Below are 22,511 nucleotides of genomic sequence, written 5' to 3'. Positions count from 1 at the left end.
GTTCTGCAGTTCAGCAGTTCTGCAGAACTGCCGCCCAGTTCTCTGACCTGTGTCTGTAGCTGCCCATTTCTGCTCTGCGCTCAAGAGCATGACATGAGAGCCGCTGTATGGAGTGCAGCATCAGCTCAGTGTCCCCTGGCATTTGCCAGCAGCAGAAGCCTAGGGAGGAGCAGAGGACCCTGGCCAGTATCAGGCAGCACTTCCCCCGTACACCCTCCCAGCTTCCGGCAGTGTGTGACTCAGAGCTTGCCTCAACCTCATGTTGCACCTTTGCATTTAAAAGCCTTCAATTGATTTTCCTTTAATAAATTTGTCTGACAGCTCATTGGCCTACTGGCCTTGTCCAAGTGCCTTCTAACGATTCAGGCCATTGTCCAAAGTGTCAAGATAATTTTTTCATTCTAATGTCAATCTCCAATACATTTGTGGTCCTTCCCAACCTAATGCTGTCTGCAACTTTAACGAATGCATCCCCTATTCCGCCATTCAGTGCACCAGTGAAACACTGAAAGGCAGCAGACCTAAGACAGGAGCAGGCCTTTCTACCATAGTTCTTCTAGTCACGTGGATGTTTATGAGGTTCCTGAGTCTAAAATGTGGCTGCAGCTTTGGGCAGCGCCTTGCTTCGAAGTTCTTATCTTGGCAGTTCCAGTCCTGTTTTTCCTGAAAACACACCAGTTGCAGTGCAGCCTGACACCCTCACACACCCCCACTGGCAGGGTTTTAGGTAAGCTGAACTGGTGCATATAACATCAGAGAGAAAAAGGCTTTTCCTTGCTGTGCAGTGACCTCTCTGTCTGTTTGAAGAAGTGCAGCCAGCCATCAAGTGAACCAGAGCTTCGGGTGTACACCCGAGGAAGATGCAGAGGATTTTCAGGCACCCAGATGCAACAGGAAGAACTGTAAATACTGTAAACCTCAGGGTAACAACGCCTACATTTCTTGTGAGTGCAGGAGGAGTTGTTGCTGAACCGAAGACCTTTCTTGCATTCTAAAAAGCGATGCCCTTGTCTGCGATATCTTCATCTATCTAATCCAGTCTAACGTATTATATTATTTGTGGATAGATCAGACCTGATAAGCTACACTGATGATGAAATCACAACTCTTTCAAGTACCAATCTTGGGATCTGGGATTCTGGCTTAGTACTCTGCTCGAGATCCAAAAGGCTCCAAGGATTGCCAGGGGCTGAAAGGCTGGCTGTATTGCATAACCTAAACACACCCACCTGAAAGAGTCAAACTGATGGCCTGGTTTTCTGAGGTCAATGCCCAATTAATAATAACGTTTAGCACCTCGAGATCAGCCCTTAAACTTCCTGGGGAAAGAACTTGAACAAAACCACTTAGAGATACAGCTTCCATCTGGGCGGGTGGAATGAGGGGCTACAAAGTCGCAGCTCCTGTTTCAGTCCTAAATTCCAGCCGGATTTGTGAAAACACAAGCTGACCACGGGCTTGTCATGCCTCCTCTCTCCCAGTGCAAGAGCCTTGGTGCCAGGAGACATGCTGGGGAAGTAGACACTGGGCACAGACTGCCCCGCCAGGCCTCTCTGCACTGCCAGGTTTCGCTCAGTCATTTCATCTTCAATTTTCCAGTTTCTCTCTACCAGGATACTTTATTTTTTTTTAGGACCCCCTCCCCCACATCCAGCAAGTGATGTAAAATATCACCATGACTATATGACTTTCACAGCCTTTTACAAAGGCTAGAAGAACAGATTGGTGCCATCCCTTATGTCATAGCCCAGCCTCACCTCCCTTCCTCCAGCCTCACCTCTCATTTATTTCCACTGACTGCTCCTGGCAGGAGATGTAGCTGCAGGCAGGATCTCCTCCCTTTCCATACAGCTCGAAGGGAGTTGCCACGATGGGCTGAAAATGTACTCTTTACTTAGAGAAGGAGTGTCAAAGTATCACCTATCATCTGCTATTTTAATCCAGGACACAAACAGTTGAGCACCATCATATCCAGATGATAATATTTGATGGAAGTGAGTAACACTGCGATAATTCACGACTAGCTGAGATGTGTCTTCCATGAGAAAGGCTTCTTGTGAGACCCTGCAAGCAACTGCCTGGAAAATCCTCCTCAAATGATATTAAAAACCTCATCTATAAAAACACAGGGCTTCCATCAGTCCTTGGGGATTTACACGTCTCCAAAGATGAGGCACGCTGTCAGGAAAACCTGTCACATCATTTTAGATGTCACTTGGCACCTGAAAAGACCCTGCTGTGGAGGGATGACCTTTTTAATCTACCACCCTGGAGTGTACTAACCCTGGCTGGATGTGAGATGTGCTTGAAGGGGCTCCCAGCAGAGAAAGCAGGTGAGGAACTCTAAGGTTTTCTTCAAATGACGCTGGTTTCTAGGGAGGGAAAAAAAAGGATGCATCTTCTGATCTAGTTCATCACGAACTATCAGCACATGACATAATTATCTGTTTATATAGCATCACAGGAAATTTGCAGCACTGGTACCTCAGTGAAGTGTGTCTTGCAAAGCCAATGCCAATTAAAATATCACTACCTTAGTCCTGGGATTTATTCAGGGTTGCCTGAGTTTAAATCCATTTTAAAAGCAACACAAGTTAAAAGGATGCAAAACTTTGTCATGTCAACACTCCTAGCCTCATTTAAAGCTTTTTCAAATTGACATGGATTTATCTTAATTCCACATCAAATTGGTTTTCACGCAGGAGCCTTGGCCTATTTAACTGATGCATTTTTAAATATCTCCCATTTCACAGCTGCAGCTCTGAACACAGACCTACAGGCAAAGCAACCTGAAGGTCCACCTACCTTAGCAATTGTGCCAAAGGGTTTCTACCCTGACTCCAGTGAATTGAGTCAACCACTGGATTTGTAAGAGGTTTCAATACTACCACAGAAATATTCATTTTTTCTAGAACGATCTCTTAAAAATAAAACCAAATTGAAGCACACCTACTAACTGGATGTTTTTAGCTGCATGTTACACTATGGAGAAGGAGCCAAATGTTCCCCTGTCACTCAACCCGTTGCTAAAGATGTAAGTTGCTCTTTTTCTACTGTGGTTTGTAAAAACAGGGGCTACATCTTATCAGGCCAGCTGCCACTGAGAAAAACAGATAAGCTTCTGGGCAGAAGACCCTTCTTCAGCTCTGAAATAGCAGGAGTAGTCTTGAAGGTGAAAACAGGCAGAGAACAACTTATAAATTTAATGAGATTGCGTAAGCAGCTAGACCATCTGGAAAAAAAAAAAAGGGCACTGATATCTGGAGCAAAGGAAGGGATAGCAGGGGAGGAGGAGATAAAACCTGACTTCCTCTGGCACACACAAAGAAAGCAATGAGTAATTTACTGCCTGAGGAAGGTGAGGGACAGGGAATTGTATCCTGCGCCCCGGTGTCTCTGTCAAGCCCGGGATCGTTAGCAGCATTAAGCACTTTAGGTCCCATGACATCTTTTGAAGGTATTTTGTCAATGTCCCCATAGAATCAGGGTTCAAGGGAGGTCTACTTTTATTTCAACTGTGACAGGCTGCTGCAGAAAAGTATGTGTCAGGGGGAAAAAAGAGGCCTAAGCATTACTGTCCTTCTCCCTTTCATCTTGACCCTGACTGCTGGGCTTAATCTCACTTAACTTTCGAGAAATAAGAAAAATGTATGTGCTCCTACCAGTCCTTTCACAAATGCAGAAGTGGTGTCTCTGAACATACCCAACTTGACTTATCTGAGGGAGTAATAACAGGAAGAGTTTAACTGCTTCCTAATTATTTGTGCATCAAAAAAAATCATTTATTTGGAGAAGGTGCAGCGCTCAGTATGGTGAATGCATGTCACGTTCCTTACGAGGTGTCAGGACCTCCTTAGCAGCAAGTAGGTGTATCCCCACATTGCAGCAGTCATTACATGATGGAGATCACAGCCAGACACCCTGTAGGTGAGAAGGCAGGTGCTAGAGGCAGCCAGGACAGCCGATACACAGGTTGTCAGGCTCTTAATGGAGCGAAGCGACTGACACAGTGACACCCTGACTGCGGTGGGAGACACACAGTATGTCTTCCTTGAGATGCCTAGGAAAGGCTCAGAGTGTTTGACCTTGAAAATGAACTTTTGCCAGGGCTGAAGAGTAAGGTGAATGAAAAAAGAGTGCCCAGGTGAGTGAAAAAACAGCAAGAGGAAGATGGCTACAGCCACTGGACTAATCCTGTCAGTCAAAGCAGAGGGAAGTCCATCACAGCGAGAGGCTGCCCTCGTCCCCTGCCCTCAGCTGAGGGCAAAGAGGCTTGGCCTTCGACCGCAGCTTCCCATTGCAGCTGGTCGAGGGAGGGGATTGTCCCACTCTGCTCTGTGCTAGTGCAGCCTCACCTCGAGTGCTGTGTGCAGTTTTGGGTGCCACGGTACATTAAGGGTACAAAGCTACTACAGAGTGTCCAGAGGAGGGCCACGAAGTTGGTGAAGCGTTTAGAGGAGAAACCATATGAGGAGCAGCTGAAGCCACTTGGTTTGTTCAGCCTGGAGGAGCGGAGACTGAGGGGAGACCTCATTGCAGTCTGCAGCTTCCTCACAAGGGCGGGGGGGAGGCAGGGGCTGATCTCTTCTCTCTGGTGACCAGTGACAGGACCCAAGGGAATGGCAGGAAGATGTGCCAGGGGAGGTTTATGTTGGATATTACGAAAAGGTTCTTCACCCAGAGGGCGGTGGAGCACTGGAACAGGCTCCCCAGGGAGGCAGTCACGGCGCCAAGCCTGGCCATATTCAAGAAGCACTTGAACAATGCCCTCAGAGACATGGTGTGAATTTTGCAGTTGTCCTGTGCAGGGACAGGAGTTGGACTCGACGGTCCTTGTGGGTCCCTTCCAACTCAGGAAATTCTCTGATTCTATAATTCCCCTGCCTGGTCGGGCAGGCGTGCGGCCGCCCTCCCGCCGCATCCCGTGGGGGCAGAAGCCTCCCCTCAGCCCGGTCAAACGCCAGCCCGCTCTAACCGCCCGCTAACTGCCGCCCCCGCCGCCAACCGCCCGCCCAAGGGCCGCCAGGGGGCGCCGCGCCGACCGGGGCGGGGCGGGGCGGAGGCGGGAGGCGGGGCGGAGGCGGGCGCGCCTGCGCGGTGAGGCGCCGGGCCCTGCCCGCTATATGAGCTCGGGCAGGCGCTGACTCGGCCCTTTCCGCCTCGCTCCCGCCCGCTCTCGGGTCGCTGCGCAGAGACCCGCGCCGCCGCCGCCATGATCATCTACCGGGACTGCATCAGCCGTAAGGGCGGGGAGCGGGGGTCGGGAGGGGCGGGCAGTGCCTCGGTCGGTCCCTCGGTCGGTGGGTGAGGGGAAGTGGGTAGCCGCGGCCTGGGCCCGGCCGCTGGGCCCGGCGGCGCCGCCGACAGCGCGCATGTGCAGTGCGGGCGGGCCCGGAGCGCCCGGGCGAGGCCGCCGTGCCCGGACGGCGGCGGGACGCCGGAGCGCGGCCTGTCCCGGAAGGGAGCTGAGGGGAAGGCGGTGGCCCTCGGCCCCGGGAGGCGGAGGCTGACGCGGCGGCCCCCGCCTCTCTGTCTGTGTGTGTCCGTCTGTCTGTCTCCTCGCAGAGGACGAGATGTTCTCCGACATCTACAAGATCCGGGAGGTGGCGAACGGCCTGTGCCTGGAAGTGGAGGGGAAGGTGAGCGGCCCGCCCGCCCCGAGGGAGGGACGGAGGGGGAGTGCGAGGGGGAGGCCGGCCCCGCTGGGCTGACTCCGGGCCCGGCCGGCGGCGGGGGCAGGGCTGGGGCGGGGTGGTGGGGCGCCTTCCCTGCGAGGGGCCGCGGAGGGGAACACCCGGCCCGGCCCGGTGCCTGTGGCCGGGGCAGAGCCGGCCGCTGTGGTCTAACAAAGCGTTGGTCAGGCACGGGGGACGAGCCTGGCCTAAGAAATCTGTGCTCGGGCTGCAGTCAGGTTCCTTGCGCTTAACCGCGGCTCTGAAATCATGCCCTGCTGTCAGGTCATAGATGTGTAAGAGCGGTAGCGTTAAGATTTTTGCAGAGCCGTTAAGTTTTCTGATGTCTCTAAATCTAGATGGTCACCAGGACAGAGGGTCAAATTGATGACTCTCTAATTGGTGGCAATGCCTCTGCTGAAGGTCCTGAGGGAGATGGAACAGAAGCCACGGTCATAACTGGTGTTGATATAGTAATAAACCACCACCTCCAAGAGACCAGCTTTACAAAAGAATCCTACAAGAAGTACATCAAGGACTACATGAAAGCGTAAGTGTTGGTAGGCTCTCTCTTTAAAATGAGATTGCAAAATTGTTAGGTCGTTGAGATTTTTAAAAACAGGGTTGAACTTTATTCCTAGTAGGTGTTAGTTCTGACACAGGTGCCAAACCGGCTGTGAACTTCAGTAATGGCTTAATACTTGGCAAAAGTGGAGCTCTAAAAAATTGATACTGGAATATCTAAGTTTGTCTTGGCCGAGGTAGAGGACTTGATCATGTGCTTTGGATATTATTTGTAACCTTGCTGTTTTCTTTGATTCCTCTATGCCAAACATTCATGGGGAAGGGGGTGGTGTGGTGAAGAAAGCTTCAGGAAGCTTTTCCAACTTGATAATTTAAATGTGTGTGAAGGGAACTTTTTGCTAATCCAAGGTATAATTTCTGTTGCTCAGTGTTTAGTGGTTAGTGTTAAAGGTAAAAACATGTCTTCTGTCATGCTGATGGGTTGTACTCTTGATGCTGTGGGAATGGCTTGCTAATTTTTGTCTACCACTAGCCTGGAAGTAAAATGAGCTTGATAGGAGCGGCAGGCACAGTTCTGCTAATTCACTGGCAAAATTAAAATTTGGGCGCTTAGGGGGAGAGGGGGGGAAAAAGCAGCAAAATCCAGCTATTTGACTGCCAGTAACTCCTTCTGTTATGATGTGATGCTGCACACTGAAGTTATTAGGCTACAGAACATGTTTTGAGAGCTCTTTTTCCCTTTCCAGGATCAAAGCCAGACTTGAGGAACATAAGCCAGAGAGAGTAAAGCCTTTCATGACAGGGGCTGCAGAACAAATCAAACACATCCTCGCTAACTTCAAAAACTACCAGGTAATGAAACTTATGTCTCATTCCGGCAGTGTTGCTGTGATAGAAGCTGCAGTTGGTTTATCTGCTGAATTTGCTTGTGGAGAGTTTTGAGGGCTCCTGTAGTGAGGACATGTAACTTACCCTTCCCTGGGAGTATTAGGAGCTCTGAGAGTTGGGGAGGAGGAACAGTGAAAGACTCTTTGGTGTTTGGGGAACTCATTTCAGCTTGCAATGCTTGTAATTAACTAAGATGTAGCTGTTGCCACTGCAACTGTGGGGTTGGCCTTGTGAGGTGGGTGACTTTGGTCCCTGCTGTGACTTGCTCTGCTGTTCATAGTGCTGTGGTGGGGTTTTGAAATTGACAAGCTGCAGAAAGCAAAATCTCTGCAGCTGGTCAGGGAGACCTTAAACTGAACTCAGATGTTATAGCTTTCTGTATAAAAGGGGAATTTCTCCTCATAATAGCTCGCTAAGTGTCTCAGTAACATATTTCTCTGAAGTTCTTTGTAGGAGAGAACATGAATCCAGATGGTATGGTGGCCCTCCTGGACTTCCGTGAGGATGGTGTGACCCCATATATGATTTTCTTTAAGGATGGCTTAGAAATTGAGAAATGTGTAAGTACTGACCTGAACTGGATGAATGCACCTACCTGTGTGATAAGCTCTTTCAGTGTTCTGCCGTATCCCTGTTAAAGTTGAACAGTAGCTGCCAGGTTTTTTTAAACTTAAGTTTGTGTAAGTACAGCCCAATTGCTGCTTTGTATTACACAAAGTGGTTGAAACTTCCCTTGTACAGCTTTGAGTCATACTAAAAGGGGACATAGTTTCATTGCAGTGATTCAGTGTGACGTAATGGCTAAGAAATGCAGAAGGAATTGCCTTGGTGAGATGTGCGTAATTGGTAATGATTTTAAACTATTAGATTAAAAACAATGTCCTCTGAAATGGAACACTTCTACTCTGGATCCCTCTTGTGGGGGTTAATTCTGAAGTACCTTGCAGGGTCACGTTCCATCTTCTCTCACTTAATCTGGTGTCCTTATTTTGTTATGCAAGAATTGTCTAAGTATTGCCCTAAATTTGGGAACATGGTAATACTTGACTGAGTACTTAACCTTATTCTATCTGGGATCTCCACCTGACTGAGCTCAGTCAGCTCCTGTGGTCTGCTTTCTCTTTGCTCTGTGTTGGAATGTGGTTGCAGTGGAACAGTATTTGGATCCCAACACTTGGTGTTTTTTAGCTTGAGAGCTGTGGGATTCACTGCAGACTGGCAGGGCGGGCTCACCAACTGCTTTGCTCAGTCCTTGTGGACTTACGAAGCCAACTGTTCATAGCCAGCTAAATTTATCTGTAAAGCCTCTTACAGGCTTTCTGGTATGCAAGTCATGTAAAGATGAACCAATTTCCATTGTGGAGCAGGAGCCCAACTAAAAGAACCCTTATTGACCAAAACAGGCAAGCTGCAGGAGGTGGCGTGTCTGAAGGGCAGTGTCTGTCCTGGGACAGGCAGTGACCTGGAAGGTGCCTCCTCTGAGCAGAACCTTGTGCCCATCTCCCCTACTTGGGCAGGCCTTTTGCAGGTGTGATTCTAATAACCCCATCTGCTTCAAGATGGGGTAAAAAAATAGTAGCAAGGCATTCTGGTGGGCAAAAAAACCTGTTCCAGCTTCTTGTACAGCTCTTGTAAGAGGCAGCAGGTACCTTGTAAGCTTTGGTATTTGTTTAGGATGTGCTCTTATTTGAGAGAATCTGAAATGTGTGTGTCAGGCAAAAAGGGTGTGAATGAGTATGTTGTCTGGCTTGCTCACAGCTGATGCCAGTTGTCCTGTACGACCACAGGAAAGCTCAGCATCCTCTGATAGACCACGAGCACCCATCCTGTTGCTCTCTGGTTTGCACTAAGATGCAAAAACAACTTCCTCGCGCTTTCTGCCTGCTTGACTGTGGCAGCTCAGATTGAATTGGGGAATACACAAATAAGTTCCAGAAACTTACCCTGACTGTCGTGACCTTGAACTAACACTTGCTACTCTTGTTCCAGTAACAAATCAAACAGTATGGTTTTTGGATCACCTGTCTTCATAGCTGGCTGCTGTTTCTTCTTCATCGGCACAACACCAGGAATTGGCAATGTCTAACAACTGGACTGATGTCATCTTGAGCTTTATTCACTTATTTTGACCCTGATTTGGAGTGAAGGCATTGTTTTAAAAAGAAAAAAAACATCTGTCATGTAGGTTGTCTAAAATAAAACTCATTTAAACCCATTCTAGGTGATGCCTTTTGGTCTAGTGTGTCTCATTAATTAGGGTGACTTGCAGGAGAGGTTGCAGCAAGATGTTTGCCCAAGGGTTTGGTACTGTCAAGCTGTAGCAGGCTACGCTACTGACTGTCTCCAGGCAGACCTCATGTAGCTTCTACCTGTGGCATTGGAGTGCACGAGCAGGCTGAGGGGAGTAAGGCAAAGCTCAAGAAATGTCCACTGCGCTACGATGACCTCCTTAATCTTTCACAATTGCAGAGACCTCTCTCTGGAAGATGCCAAAATTAATAAACCCAACTGCAGAGTGCGTGCTGGTTGAGCTGCCTTATTAGGCAAGGATGCTCGAGTCTGCCCTCAGTTGTAGTATGGCTTAGATTTAGGAGCATGGATGGAGGCAGCACTAGGCTACTGCCAGCACTCCATCTGAGCCCAGATAGTGGGAACATTGTGGAGAGGGGGTGAAATTACTAGCTTTTCCCAACATGGCCTGGCTGTGGTACTGCATTCTCTGTATTTGGCAGCTATTCAGGAGCAGATAACTAGAACTCAGTCAGGTTACAGGATTTGGGGTTTTTCTGTACTTGCCTTGCCCTTTCCTTGGGGAGAGGAGTGTTGGAGCAGCCTGCCTGTCCTAGACTGATCACAAAGCAGGTGCATGTCCAGGCTGACCTGAGTATTTATAACTTCAGCTCCTGCTGTGTTCCTTGTTAGGAAATGCATCTGTCTGACAGACCTGGAGCAAACAGCCATTGCTCCTCTGGTTCTTGCTGAGATGCGACAATAACAGGTTCCTTGCGCTTTCTGCCTGCTGGACTTTGTGGCAGTCTGGATTGAATAAAGGAATACAGAGCCTCAACTGGGGCAAGGGGGTTTATGTTGCTGCTGACAACACTGTTGTGTGTGCCTGAGCTGGGATGTTGCCTTGGACTGGAAGTTGTTAACTGGTAAAGATACCAGAGGTTAAGGTGCCTGAGAGGGGAGGGCACGGCCCACTGCTAGCTGTTGGTCTGAGGCCTCGCACCTCCACTTCAGCAGAGTTGTGGCATCTTGGCTGTCTTGTGCCAGGTTTTGGCCCCGGGTGCTGGAGGTGCGTTTCTGTAGGGGTGAGATAGATGCAGCAGTGGGATGGGAGGAATGAGATAGTGTCTGTGGAGGTAGGAGTGGAGTGTGCCCTAGTTATCTTGGAGGTTCCTGTCTGGTTTAAACACACCCTATTTTAGTTCTGTGGGAGCTTCATTTACATATCTATTTTTTAAACTTTCCCAAGAAAGGTTCTTGGGCCAGCTGCGCTTCTGGCTAAGGTACAATTTTGGTGTAATCTGAGCAATGGAAATTAATGCTCCTCTGCCATCACCCAATGGGGCTGAAAGGCAGGGAGGCAGGTTCAAAGCCTAAATAAAATCACTGTGAGCTGCTCTTGCTTTCCTTGCAGAGGATTTGTTTAACAGGGCCAGGTGAGGATGCTATCTTACCTTTCCCATTGCACCTGTGTTGAAAACCGGGAGCCCTAAAGGAAGGGAAGAGCAAGCACTTGCTTAGTTTGAGGCTTTTGCTTCTCAGTGGACTAAGTGTGGGCAGGGCAGTGCTTGCATGGCTTGCACGCAGCACCTGGTCTAATGCCCTTGGCTCCCGCTTCCAGTGAGTCAAAGCGTTAAAACCTGAGGAGAGCTGGGATGTGGGAGTGCAAGCAGCTCTTCCCCTGCCTGGCTGCTAGGCTAGTTACGCTGAGGCTGGGAACCCTGGGCACGAGCCTGGAGCAAATCGCTGTGCGGCGGCTGTGTACAAATGAGGAGGTGCTGCTTTGAAAAGCAGGTGCTTAAAAACACGATGAGCACAGCCTTGCTGTTTGGTTGAATGGCTCGTGGCAAATTGTGCGCCATCCTGTCTGTACTCCAAGCTAACCGGAATATTTAATTGGTGTGTGCAAACGTGCCTAACTAGTGGGCTACACACTCCTATTGGCTTCGTATGCTTTTCTGCGTGGCGGAGCCTCTGCCGGGAAGTCTCCCTTCAGCCTGTTGTAGGAAAGTGTCAGTTCAAAGGCTTTGGAGATGCAGGATTTTGTTCCATTCGGCTCTCCGGTGAGCTGCAAGAGAAGTGGTTTGCTGCTGGCTGCACTGCGCTTCCCCAAAATGCATTGCCCCCTTCATTTTCTCAGGGAGAAGGGCAAGTCTTGCTCCTCTGTGGTGTCAAGCCTGCCAGGCACCAGGGAGGAGAGATTAAACCACACCTGATGGTGGCAGGGAAGGACTGTGGTGGTGACAAGCAGTGGTCTCAGCCACGCTGCCGTGGTAGCTGCCTGCAGTGGAGGCAGGGCGAAGGAAAGTCAGGATCCAGCTCCTCGCGTTGGGAGTTGCTACGTGCTGATAAGTGGGAGGCCCGTGGCCTGTAAATGCACTAGGCAACAGTCCGTGAAGTGATGCTGAGTCGGAAATGAAGTCTGTGTCCTCGCAACCCAATTCCTCCTCGTCTGGCCCTTCTTCGTTTCAAGTAGCTGTTTTCTGGGGCTGAAAAGCTAAAATTATCTGAAAAGGCAAAGCTTCATAGTGCTGTAACGCTACAGCTTTGGAGTTAGTAAATTGATAAAAATCCCCCATCGTAACAAATTACCCTGGTGCTGCTTAAACACAGCCTGAACCAAAGGACAGCTTTAAAACCTATCCCCATCTTGTTTTAAAACACATGCTTATCGGGCTTGTATCTCGCATTCCTGGGAAGATACTTTCCGTAGCTGGAAGGGCTGCGGACCTGGGAGGGAGCCAAATAGCTTTTTCCCCAAGCCTCACAGAGCGGGTAGAGGGGCTGGGTAGAAACATTTCCTCTGCTGGCTTGGGTTTCAGCCCCGTGTGGGGCCAGGAGGCTTCACCTGCACCCACCACCAGCTGGCTGCTGGCAGGGGAAGGAAGGCTGGTTGCTTGTAAAGGAGAAAAAGCCCTCCTCCCTCTTTAGTTTTGTATTTTTGTGGTTAAGGGAGTGATGTCTTTGGGCTGGAGGAAGCAGCTACTGTGCTGGGCACGTGTCCCACGGTCCCCTTGGCCTTTTGCCTCCCCCTGCTCCACCGCTCCCCCTCAATGCCTGCTCTTTGTCTCAGTTTTGCTGCCCCAGCCCCCATCCACAAATCCACTTTTTCTTGCCCTCTCAAAGCATTCCTGCAGCATCTCCAGCCCACAGCCTGCATGCAAGGGTTCAGCCACACGCTGGCAAAAAATCCCACCTCCAGCGGGCCAGTGACTGCTGCTGACATCCGGGCACTGCTACAGCAGCTTGTTGCTCCTTGGCCACCTGCTTTGAGGATAAATCATGCAGGGTTGGGGATGTTTGTGCAGCGGAGGGAACATCTGGTGTGCTGGGAGAGGTGCTGGTGGGGCCATGGGGAGCTGATACCCCCATTGCCCCCTCTTAGGTACCCAGCTGAGCCAGCCTGGCTCCAGCCCTTGGCTTTGTCCACTCAGCATGGGCAGGTCGTGGGTGCTGGAGCCCGCGTGGGCGATGGTCCTGGACCCTTGTGCAGCCCTCTGCTTGGCACAAGGAGGGAGAACCTGCAAAGGGAAATTTTTTAATGAATGGGTGTAGGGAACAGAGTTGGTTTTGTTTTGTTTTGTTTTGTTTTAGTTCTTTTCACACGGTTTAGCTCAAGGCCAGGAGGGCCTTATCATAAGCTTAGGACATGGTTGTTGTCAGAGAAGTAAAATAAGATTATTTTTTTAAAAATATGTAGAAAAAGGATTTTAAAAAAGCTGCAACTTGCTTCCTTCCCTTAGTAAGTTTCTGACTGTTGAGCGGCTCGGGCCAACCCGCTGCCCCCCTGGCAGTGTTTTCAGTGACAGCTGTCTAGGGAGGATGCTTTAGCAATAGTATCTGCATCAAGATACCTCTGCTTTGTTGCACGCTGCTGCTGGCTTGGAGCAAGTATGACACCTCCCTTGGCTCCCATTGACCTCTGGCTATGCTTCAGCTCTGCAGCCACTTCCCTGGGATGCAGCTGCCATTGTAAACTGGGATGTTTTGCCCAGCACCAAGTAAATCTCCATGTCGCTGCTAGCCCACAGCAGGAGAGCAGCAGTTAAACACCGTGCTCATTTAGCTTGGAGATAAATGTCTCAGTAGGAGGGGAAAAAACCTAGCCAAACCTGAAAGTCTTTGCCATAAACAGCCCAAAATTCATTGCCAGGAGCGCAACTGTGCTGGTTTGTGGTTCCTGTGCCTTGGCTGCCTTTTGGTTGAAGCCGCAGCCGGAAGCTGTTTTGCCAAGATCACAGCCAAGTGGCTGTGGCCAGGGCTGGGGGCCCAGGGGAGCTTTTTTTTTGGTGCCAGCAAATGCTGGTAACCTTGGAAGTGTGTTATGCAGGAGTGTGGCCAGATGTTGTTAAGGGTGTGTGTAGCTGCTGGGTGTTTGGAGCCATTAGAGCTGCATTCATCACCTTCCACTTTTGGCAGAAAGGAGCCAAAGCACCCTTAAACTGATACCAGGAGGTCTTTTAAGCCTATTTTGGTATGTGATACAAACTTCGCCAATGAGGCAGTGGCTGAGCACGATGAGAAAAACTGATGAGTAATCGTTTCTCCGCAGCCGTCTTGTTATCCTGGGAGCCAACAACTTGGATTCACCTCCCTGTCTGCGACCAGCAGCAGCAGGAGGAAGCACTGCTGGCATTTTGGAGAGCAGCCCCTTTCTTCCCGTTCTCAGCAAGGTGCGGGCACCCCAGCAGCCATGCCAAAGCAACGCAGCTGTTTGATTTTTATAGGGAATGTCCAAAAACATCGATGTCCAGGGAGGATTTAAGAATTGGCTTCCCAAATTCTTTGTAATTGAGAAGCTGGGAAAAGGCCATGTAAAGCTGGCTGCTCCCTCCCCGCTCACCATGGATGCTCAGCTGGCAAACCCCCCACTGTTTGCTACTGGAATTGTCTGGTTCAAGGCCTGAGATTCATTTTCTTTAACTACAGCTGTGTCTGCATCTGAGCTGGGCACCTTCGGCCCCTCCAGTCCAGGCAGGATGGGATGATTTCTCTGCCTCCTGCAGCTGTGCAGTTGCTGTGGGCTGCAGCCATAAAACGGCCTCCAGCTGCTGGCATTTGGTCAAGCTGCCCATAAAAAGCATTTAAGGGGCTGGCATAGCCCGTCACCCATCGGCTTTGGCTGCCCTGGCCCAGTGGCTGCCTCTTGGCAGCACATGCTGTCCACTTTACGTGTTGTCATAGGGCTATGAGTGCTTTGACCCCCATAAATGCACCCGATTTTTAAGCTGAATGGCCAAGATAGCAGTTGCCTGCAAGTAGAAGGGTTCTGTGTTCATGGCCGCCTTGCTTACTGCAAGCCAGGCAGCTTTGGGAAGGACATGAAGGAAGAAGATCCCGTAGCTGGGGGTGCCTGAGCTGGTGGACCCTGCACGGACGCAGCCCTCACTGCTTGCAGCCTCTCCTGTCACTGGAGTATAAATAGCCTCTATCCAGGGCTGGGCTTGGCCGGGTGGTGGAGGGAGGCTTTTCAGGAATCCACGTGGGGTTTTAAGTGAGCCTCTCTGGGAAAAAAAAAAACCAAACAACAAAACCAAAAAACCACCATGACCTTAAATTAGATGTGTAAAGCCCAGGATGGGCCGGTCTCATTTTCCTCCCCCAGCGCTATCAACCCTCCCATCACAGACTGGTGGGGGCAGCTGGACGGGTGTAGGCACAGACCCAGGCAGCCGAGGAAGGACTCTCCATTGTTTCCTTCATTGCTTTTAATCAAGGCTTTGCCCTTGCCTGTTCCGCTGGCTCTCTGTACTTGCTTATCTGTCTGACAGCTGCTCAAGGCCTTCCCTGCCTCCTGGAGGTGTTCGGGGTCCCGTGGAAATCCCACTCTCGAGAACGAGCTCCAGACGTACAACTAGGTAATGGAGTAGAGCTGAAAAGAAATAGTCATTCCCTTCCTTTCAAGAGTGAAAGCCAAACACTGCAGCTTCCCCCTTTTCACATTTATTTGCCTGTAATTGCAAACGCACCAGCTGCAAAAAGCCCAGACCCCCGTGTGACACTGTCAGGAGCAGAAAGCCCCCTCAGCTGGCTGCGCTTCTCCAAGGGACACATTTTGGCTGAGGTACTCCTAAGACTAGTACGACCAGTGCCAAGCAGCTCCTTGTGCTGAGCTTTGCTGAGCTGGGAAGAACAGGGTTGCTCTAAGTTCAGCTGCGGCTGCTTGATTCTTGCCCATCACGCAAGCCCGAGGTGCGGTTAGCTGAAGCGATGCTCACTGGCACCTGTGTTCATTGACCTCTCTGGCTTATGGGTGCCCTGTGCTCCCCATTCAAAGCTATTTACCAATTCCCTATTCCAAAATGCAATGAATTCCAAAATATTTGCCTTTGATGAGAACTGAGGGTGGACAAGTTTGACCTGCTTGAACCAGAAAAGAGATGCGAACCTTAAGACACCTGCTGTGGCACTGGGTGCTGCGCTCTTCTGGAAAGGGCTTTTTTTGATCTTTTCTGTTGGAGTTTGTCATCCTTGCACAAATAATTAAACACTCACAGAGAAAGGGTGACCCCACAGCCTGGTAACAATGCATAGGAGAGCCAAAAAAAAAGAGGCCTCCAGTCCTGCCATCGGTATGAGAAATAGGACAGGTTGTACCCAGCCACAGCTCTTTGAAAAGCTCAAGAAGCAGAGCGATCTTCCAGGTGAGCCTGGAGCAGCAGCTCAGCCCTGATATGGTATTAGCAAGAATAACGGTTTGTTAGAAATCAATAAATACAGTGACTAATGAAAAATGCCATCCTGGCGACAGGGACATGTGAACGTGGGTGGGCATAGCTGACACACGCAGGAGGTATGTTCAGCTGGAGCCAACTCCAAGCAGCTGGCGAAGACAATACGTAGCTGACTCAAAGCATGGCTGACCTCTAGGGAGCACCCACTGGGATCAAAGCAGCTAGTGACCACCGATCCCACTGCGAGCTCTGTGTCAAAGGTGCGGTGTTGGCAGCAGAGGTCTTGTAGCCACATCATTTTTTGCCAGTCCGCAGCTAATATTCACGCTTTGTACTCTGCTCCCATTCCTCATGCAGCCCTGCCTGTCCCACCAGCAGTCTCCGGGCTGGCTGTAGGCAGGGCTGCAGAGGAGGCTGGCAGCAGCAGAGGCAGGCAGATGTTTACAGCTGGTAGGGAGGGAAGCAGGGCAGCACTGGGACCAGCCTGACCCATGCTGGGTTCAAATCCACCCTCCTTCCTCACGTAGCAGTGACAGCCTCCGGGCTCGCTCCTTCTCACCCATTCGCAGCCCACAGGCACGGGGGCGTCTCTCCTGGGGCAGCCACATCACTACCACCTTGCATCAGCTCAGGCCTGCGTCTGTACCAATGGGGCTTACAGAGTATAAAATTTCTGATGACTCAAAGAACTGGTCATTGGGGAGAAGTAATGCTACAGAGTCGATGTGCTTTTAATTTCATTTAATGGCATTTAGCACATTGATACTTCTGCTGCACCTGTGGGACCCGCTCATGGACCAATGTTTCGACCGCTGATAGTGATGAACATCCGCACAAGCAGAGTTCAGCAGTAAGCAGAGACAGCAGCACATGGGAAGACCAGCAGGGAGTCGGTGTTCATCACTGCTGCGAGTTCAGAGTTTAAATTAATCCAAATGTGGGGGCCAAGGAATCAGACTTGAATGTCTACGAGCCACCTCCACCTCCTCTCTTTCAGCAGATGGCAACCCTGCTAACAGCACTTGCGTAAGGTCCCCTTGCAGAGCAAGCGGAGCAGAGCTGGCGAGTTTTTGCTGGTTGTTACATGCTGGATCCCAATGAGGTTGCCCCAATGCTAAATCATTATATCACAGCCTCACATGAAATTAGAGCAGTCCTGCAGTAGCTTGAATTATTGCAGAAGGGAGAATGTGGGGGCCGTAGCAGTGTGTCTACCCTGCTGCTTGTGACTCCAGGGTGGTTTGTGCTGCAAGACCCCGTGGCTTGGCGATGACCAGCAAACGGCACCTAACAACTCCACCTTCACTGTGTGCTCCCTCTGGGCAGGGGGCAGCAGGGTCCTTGTACGCACAGCGCAGGTCCCAGAGTCAGCACAGGAGAGCATCTTTCATCCTCTTGGTCAGCACCCCTGTGGGCTTGTAGTGCCTTTCTCTCATGCCACGTGGATTTTGTGGCTGCTCTTGGGGCTAAAACTCCAGTTGCACACTAACAAGCTAGAAAGCCTTCAAAATCATGCAGGAAGCAGAAAAAAAAATGCTTCACGAGCTGCCTTGCTTCTAGACTGTCCGCTGGATGTCTTGGCTTAGTTTATCCTGGTGTAACGTTTCCCAGTTGTTTTTTGAATAGAGTTTCCTCATTGTCCCGCTCCCCTTTTGCCTTGAAAGCTGGTGCTGCTCCAGAGAAGGCTGCAAGTGAAAGGGGGGGCATCTTGGCTTTCGTCGACCTTTCTGTTGCTCATTGGTTGAAAACTCCACTGCTCGTTTACTTCTAGAACTCTCCATGTTTTTAATGATGCCCATAATTTTTTTGTAAAAAACATAAAACCTATAAAAAAATGGCATGCTCTCTACACTTTCCATTACTCCTAAGTAAAGCCTATTTACCCTGTCCAAAGGCACTCTGCAGATCCATAAACCTACTTTACTTAGATCTTCTGGCATTTCGTTCTATGTTCCTCTCAACTGAAGACAAAATGTAGCAGTTTGTCACTGAAGCAGTAAACTCACATAAAACCCAAAATACAAGCAGATCCAAAATACTTTCCTGCTAAGCTAATCCTGCTGGGGATCCCACTAAAGGTGACCTTTTCCCTCTGCAATGGCATGGTCATTTTTACCTGTGGTGCTGAATTACAACACTACTAAATTAGGATTGCATGGCTTTCCCTTGCTTGGTTTTAGAAGATCACATGAGGAACACAAGGGAGAAGCTGACCTAGACTTTCTAGGTACCTTAACTGCTCAAACAGGACACGAATCCAACAGAGGAGCCCAACTCATGAAACGCAAGAGTTCTCATCCGACATGGTTCTGAATGCAAGTCTCTGGAGGAGTCGAATAGCACGAGGAGGACAGCAACGTGTGCAGGGTCTGGTGATTGCTGGGGAACACATGTACCTTAGCAAGACGTGAAGGCTGACTTCCTGGGTTCCTCTCAGCATCCTCAGTTATCTCCTGCAGCCATTAGCAAGCCGGGTCCTGCTTGTAAAGCCTGAGGAGACAGGAGTCAATGGCGATATTTATGAAAGCACACGCACATCCCTGAACGTGATCTGCTCTTCAAAAACTCTCAGTAGTCCACCTCCTATAGTCCACCTCATAGGAACTGGACACTTCATGCCATGGGAAGCTGAGCACCAGCAGGAGGTGTTATCATCTGTAGAGGGATACCTACACAAACAATTCTAGAAAAAATGAATAAAGCAAAATTAAAATGTGACTTATGCATAAGGGGTCAGAATTGTTTTACAAGCCTCCGAAGGCATTTGATCCCCCTCCGAACCTTTCACTGCTTCCAAGTGGACCAATAATTGAATGTTTGCTTTTTCACGCAGACGTATTATTTTACTAGTGTGTGCAGAAGTGATGCGCACATCTGAAAGACCTAAGGGAATGTGAAAGTTGTGCTATAAACCTCACCACCTGCTTCATTTAAAGGTAAACTAATGATTTTTTTCCACTCTGTTTTCTTTACTCTTTTACTAACATAAAAGCTTTGAGAATATAATTAAATAGTCCCGTCCCACCTCCCGCCCTGCTCTCTCCACAGAGGATGCTGAATGGACAGCTCTTGAAGTGTGAATTTCAAAAACACGGGAACAGAGACACGGCTACATTAAGGAATCTTCCCCAAAACACACAGAAACCCAGTGGCAAAGCCAGCAATGAAAACATGGCTTGAAAAAAACCTTTATACTTACGCTATATAATCACATGTGTTCAGTAAATAATGTAGAACATTGCGTGGTACAAATTAAAATAAAGCTTTTATTGATATGCTTAAACATAAAACATAGGTAACATCATAAAAAACAAAGAAAAGATAAATCTATTCCTTGATGTACCTAACAGACAGAAATGTAATTTTTTTTTCCTCAGTAATCACCTGGGGGGACTGTCGTCTTCCCACTGACCTGTGTATCAAACAGCTTTTGTTTTATGAGTTTTTAACTGTCCTGATTTGTTCCCATGGAGTCTAAGGACTGTGATGAGCACCGTGGTTGTGGCTGTTTTTCCTAAAGCCTGATCCTAAAATGAGCGTCTGTCCGTTCCACCCAAACACTGCACAAAGGGCTGTGCACCTTCCAGATGAAGCCCTGACAGATCCCAGCAGAAGTGAGGGTATCATCCTGGTTCTGCTGGAATACAAAACCACAAAGTTATGGGTTCCTCTAGGACACGTTTTCCTTCAAAGTTATTGAGGCTTGGAAAAGCCACAAAGCTACCAAGAAAAAGTAAGATCAGAACTCAAAAGATTTCTAATAAAGATCAATCGAATACAAGTTTATTCTATAAATATTGTTTTTCCTGTCAAAAGACAAAACACTTATAGAAACGTACAAGAAATATTCCTTGGAAAAAAAAATTAAGCTACGGAAAATCACAAAGTATCAGCTGCTTTAATTTAACTTGAACCTTGCAGAATTGCGCTGTGCTCAGTCGTGTCTGTAAACCCACCACAGTTCCCTCAGTGCAATCACTCTAATTCTCTCTTGCTTTGTAAATGCATTTGTTAATCACTCTTGTCCTCTCCCTGGTAGTGTCTGTATTCTGGCTTCAGCTCCCATGTGTTTTTGTGGGTCCCCTTCACGTTGTAGATGCCTATTTCTCTTAAAATTTCTTTCAAGTATATCTGAAAGGAAACAAAAATTCAAATTATACAGGCAGGCAATTACCACAGTTCCTACAAGACATCTCGCGGTCGGCTCGATCACATCAACTCGGTTCATAAAAACGATGTAGCGGACAGCGTGTTGGCTCATCGGCACTAACTTGCGCAATAATGACTCTGTGATAAGACTTCAACCCCCAGGCGCCAACGGGGATTAGAGCAGCCCAGGTGCAATGCCGGCGCAAGCCCCCAGGGCAGGAGCTCCGGAGCCCCAGGGGTGACTGCTCCTGGGCAGTCCCTGCGCAGCCCTGCCCGGGGTGCGGAGAGGCAGGTACTACCTAGATGGGTGCTCCACGGGCTGCCGAAACAAAGCTCCCAGCGCCTCTGGTAAGGCGATGCTGAGCTTAATGCAGACCTACAGCAGTAGCACCCACCCCACGGATGAGCTAGCGGAGACACCCCACAGCTCCTGTCTCAAGATGGGCACGTGCAAAATCCAAGGGCTGAGATATGCCCGATGTACCCCGAGTATCAGATGTACAGCTGGTCTAAAAACCTGTGCGCTGTTACATGGCTGTGGGGGAGCGGGTACGCGGATAGGCTTTCTGCCCTGGGAGCTCGCTGCCGCCACAGACGGCGAGCTGCGCGGGTGGCCGCTGTGCACGAGGGGCTCTGCGGGGCGGTGGGACACGGCCACTGTGCGGGGCTGTACACCACACATCTTCCTCCTGCTGGAATTTCTCCACCTGAGTTAAAAGCTCTTGGCTTTTTGTCTTGCTTGGCCTGTGATTATCTTGAAACTCCCTGCCTTATTCGGACCCCATCGAAGCCCCAAGCTGCTGGTTATCATGCCATTTTGCAAAGCTTTAAGCATTTTGTTATGGCCTCATTTCTAGAGGAGAGCTGAGTAGATGCCAGAGAATTTTCTAATACATTCAAATAATAAGGCTAGGAAGATAAATTAAAAAAAAAAAAACACAAGCAAAGCTATGATACCAGTACTATAACCTTTGGCACAAAACAGCTCACTAATATCACCCTCCCTTACTCTTTATAATAAACACCAGTAATTTTTTTCATTTTTTTAAAGAGCCATTTGCCTGCTTGTTTGTTTAAATATTAATCGGGACTGACTTGAGAGGATTGCCATGGCAACTGCAGACCACAGTTTAAGAATCCCCACATTAAATTCATAATTGCTTTAGTTTGAGGAATTTAATCCTCCCTGAGTGCATATATTGAACTGGAGTTACTGCAACCCTAGTATTTTCTGTATCTACAGTTCCACTAAGCACAAATATCAACATACTCCAATTAATTAAAAAGCAAATATTTGTTGATGACATAGGGAAAAAAGAAAGGCTGATTGCCCAGTCTCTTCCTTATATTCTTCCAATTTTTTTTTGCTAAATGGAAGGATTGGGAAATAAATAAAAAGTATGTTCTCAGTCAGTAAAAAAAGTCTCTTTTAGAGAATCTGATGATTACTCCCTCTCCAGGTACACATCAAAAATTAACAAAGCAAAAAAAAATCCAGATCCCACACTAATGACGATACTTCATTTGGATTCATGTAGCAAAATTATTCTTAAAAACCCATCTCAAAGCAATGAGGGGTGTTTGTCCAACAAGTAAGAAAGATGACCGTAACAGACTGCATATACAAACTAGTTTCTTAGGGTCTTTTCTTTAAGCAGAGCGGCTGCGTGCAGGAGCCATGAGCGGGGAGTTCATTTAGCACTGTGGGGACGGCTCTTCGGTCTTTGAGGGTGCACGATGCAAACCCCAGCAGGTGGCAGCAGGAGATCAATATACATCCCTTAGCAGACCTTTCCACATCTCATCTATCGCAGAGATGCTGTCATTATCTGAGAGTCAGGTACCCAAGACGAATGTACTCGCTACAACAGCAATCAGTGCGCAAACGCTTTTGCACGGCGACACTGCTGTGGCGCAGTGCATTTCTTTAAACGGTGATGAAAGCAGGTGAAAAAGCGATTTCTGCATGGGTACGTGTAGATGTGTACGCCTGCATATCCGCTGCTTTGTTTGCAATCCTTCTGTGCATGTACACGAGGTGGCTTTCAGTAGTGTCACTGACAGACACTTCAAGAGATGGCAGAGTGGGTGGAAGAAACACTCAGATTCAAGGTTAAATTTCCACTCTAGATCACACGGACAGATTAATGAGAATTGGGAAAAACAAATATAATTGCTCTTCGCTCTATGAAGTACATCCATATGCAGCTCCTGGCCTGACAGACCTAGTCTGCATCTGGGAAGCCAGGTCACAAGGTGTGACGATGCCGCCGGGCTCAGGCAGAACAAAACCGCTACGGCTCCATGGTCCACGGCTCCTGGCTGCTCGCTGCTGTTCAGTGGCAGAACCTTTGGGTGACATTTTGCAGGAGGC

At 49.0% G+C, this 22,511-nt stretch overlaps 2 protein-coding genes and 2 non-coding genes across 4 annotated transcripts in view; 3 read left to right on the top strand and 1 right to left on the bottom strand.

Moving 5' to 3' along the window:
* The first annotated feature begins 5,083 nt into the window (after positions 1-5,083).
* Positions 5,084-9,300, top strand: TPT1 (tumor protein, translationally-controlled 1). The gene is made up of 6 exons (XM_064440841.1): positions 5,084-5,240; positions 5,566-5,639; positions 6,032-6,222; positions 6,944-7,049; positions 7,529-7,645; positions 9,075-9,300. Exons 1-6 carry the CDS (start codon positions 5,213-5,215, stop codon positions 9,075-9,077), a joined length of 519 nt encoding a protein of 172 aa, XP_064296911.1. The 5' UTR covers positions 5,084-5,212; the 3' UTR covers positions 9,078-9,300.
* Positions 8,880-9,009, top strand: LOC135311664 (small nucleolar RNA SNORA31). The gene has a single exon (XR_010371277.1). It is a non-coding gene; the product is annotated as a small nucleolar RNA SNORA31 (small nucleolar RNA).
* A 710-nt stretch (positions 9,301-10,010) lies between the features above and the next one.
* LOC135311665 (small nucleolar RNA SNORA31) lies at positions 10,011-10,146 on the top strand. The gene has a single exon (XR_010371278.1). It is a non-coding gene; the product is annotated as a small nucleolar RNA SNORA31 (small nucleolar RNA).
* Positions 10,147-19,234: 9,088 nt separating this feature from the next.
* Positions 19,235-22,511, bottom strand: part of GTF2F2 (general transcription factor IIF subunit 2) — a 96,781-nt gene continuing 93,504 nt past the window's right edge. Inside the window, exon 9 of the mRNA XM_064440840.1 lies at positions 19,235-20,119. Within this exon, the coding sequence (XP_064296910.1) occupies positions 20,000-20,119 (120 nt within the window). The 3' untranslated portion in view covers positions 19,235-19,999. The remainder of the gene's footprint in view (positions 20,120-22,511) is intronic.

This window comes from Phalacrocorax carbo, chromosome 1, assembly GCF_963921805.1.
Source record: "Phalacrocorax carbo chromosome 1, bPhaCar2.1, whole genome shotgun sequence".
NCBI lineage: Eukaryota > Metazoa > Chordata > Aves > Suliformes > Phalacrocoracidae > Phalacrocorax > Phalacrocorax carbo.
This window is presented reverse-complemented; position numbering and strand designations above follow the sequence as displayed.

Coding starts and splice junctions, on each gene's coding strand:
- TPT1 (XM_064440841.1), top strand. CDS start 5,213: ATGATCATCTACCGGGACTGCATCAGCC. Junction 5,640..6,031: donor GCCTGGAAGTGGAGGGGAAG/GTGAGCGGCCCG, acceptor CTCTAAATCTAG/ATGGTCACCAGGACAGAGGG. Junction 6,223..6,943: donor ATCAAGGACTACATGAAAGC/GTAAGTGTTGGT, acceptor TTCCCTTTCCAG/GATCAAAGCCAGACTTGAGG.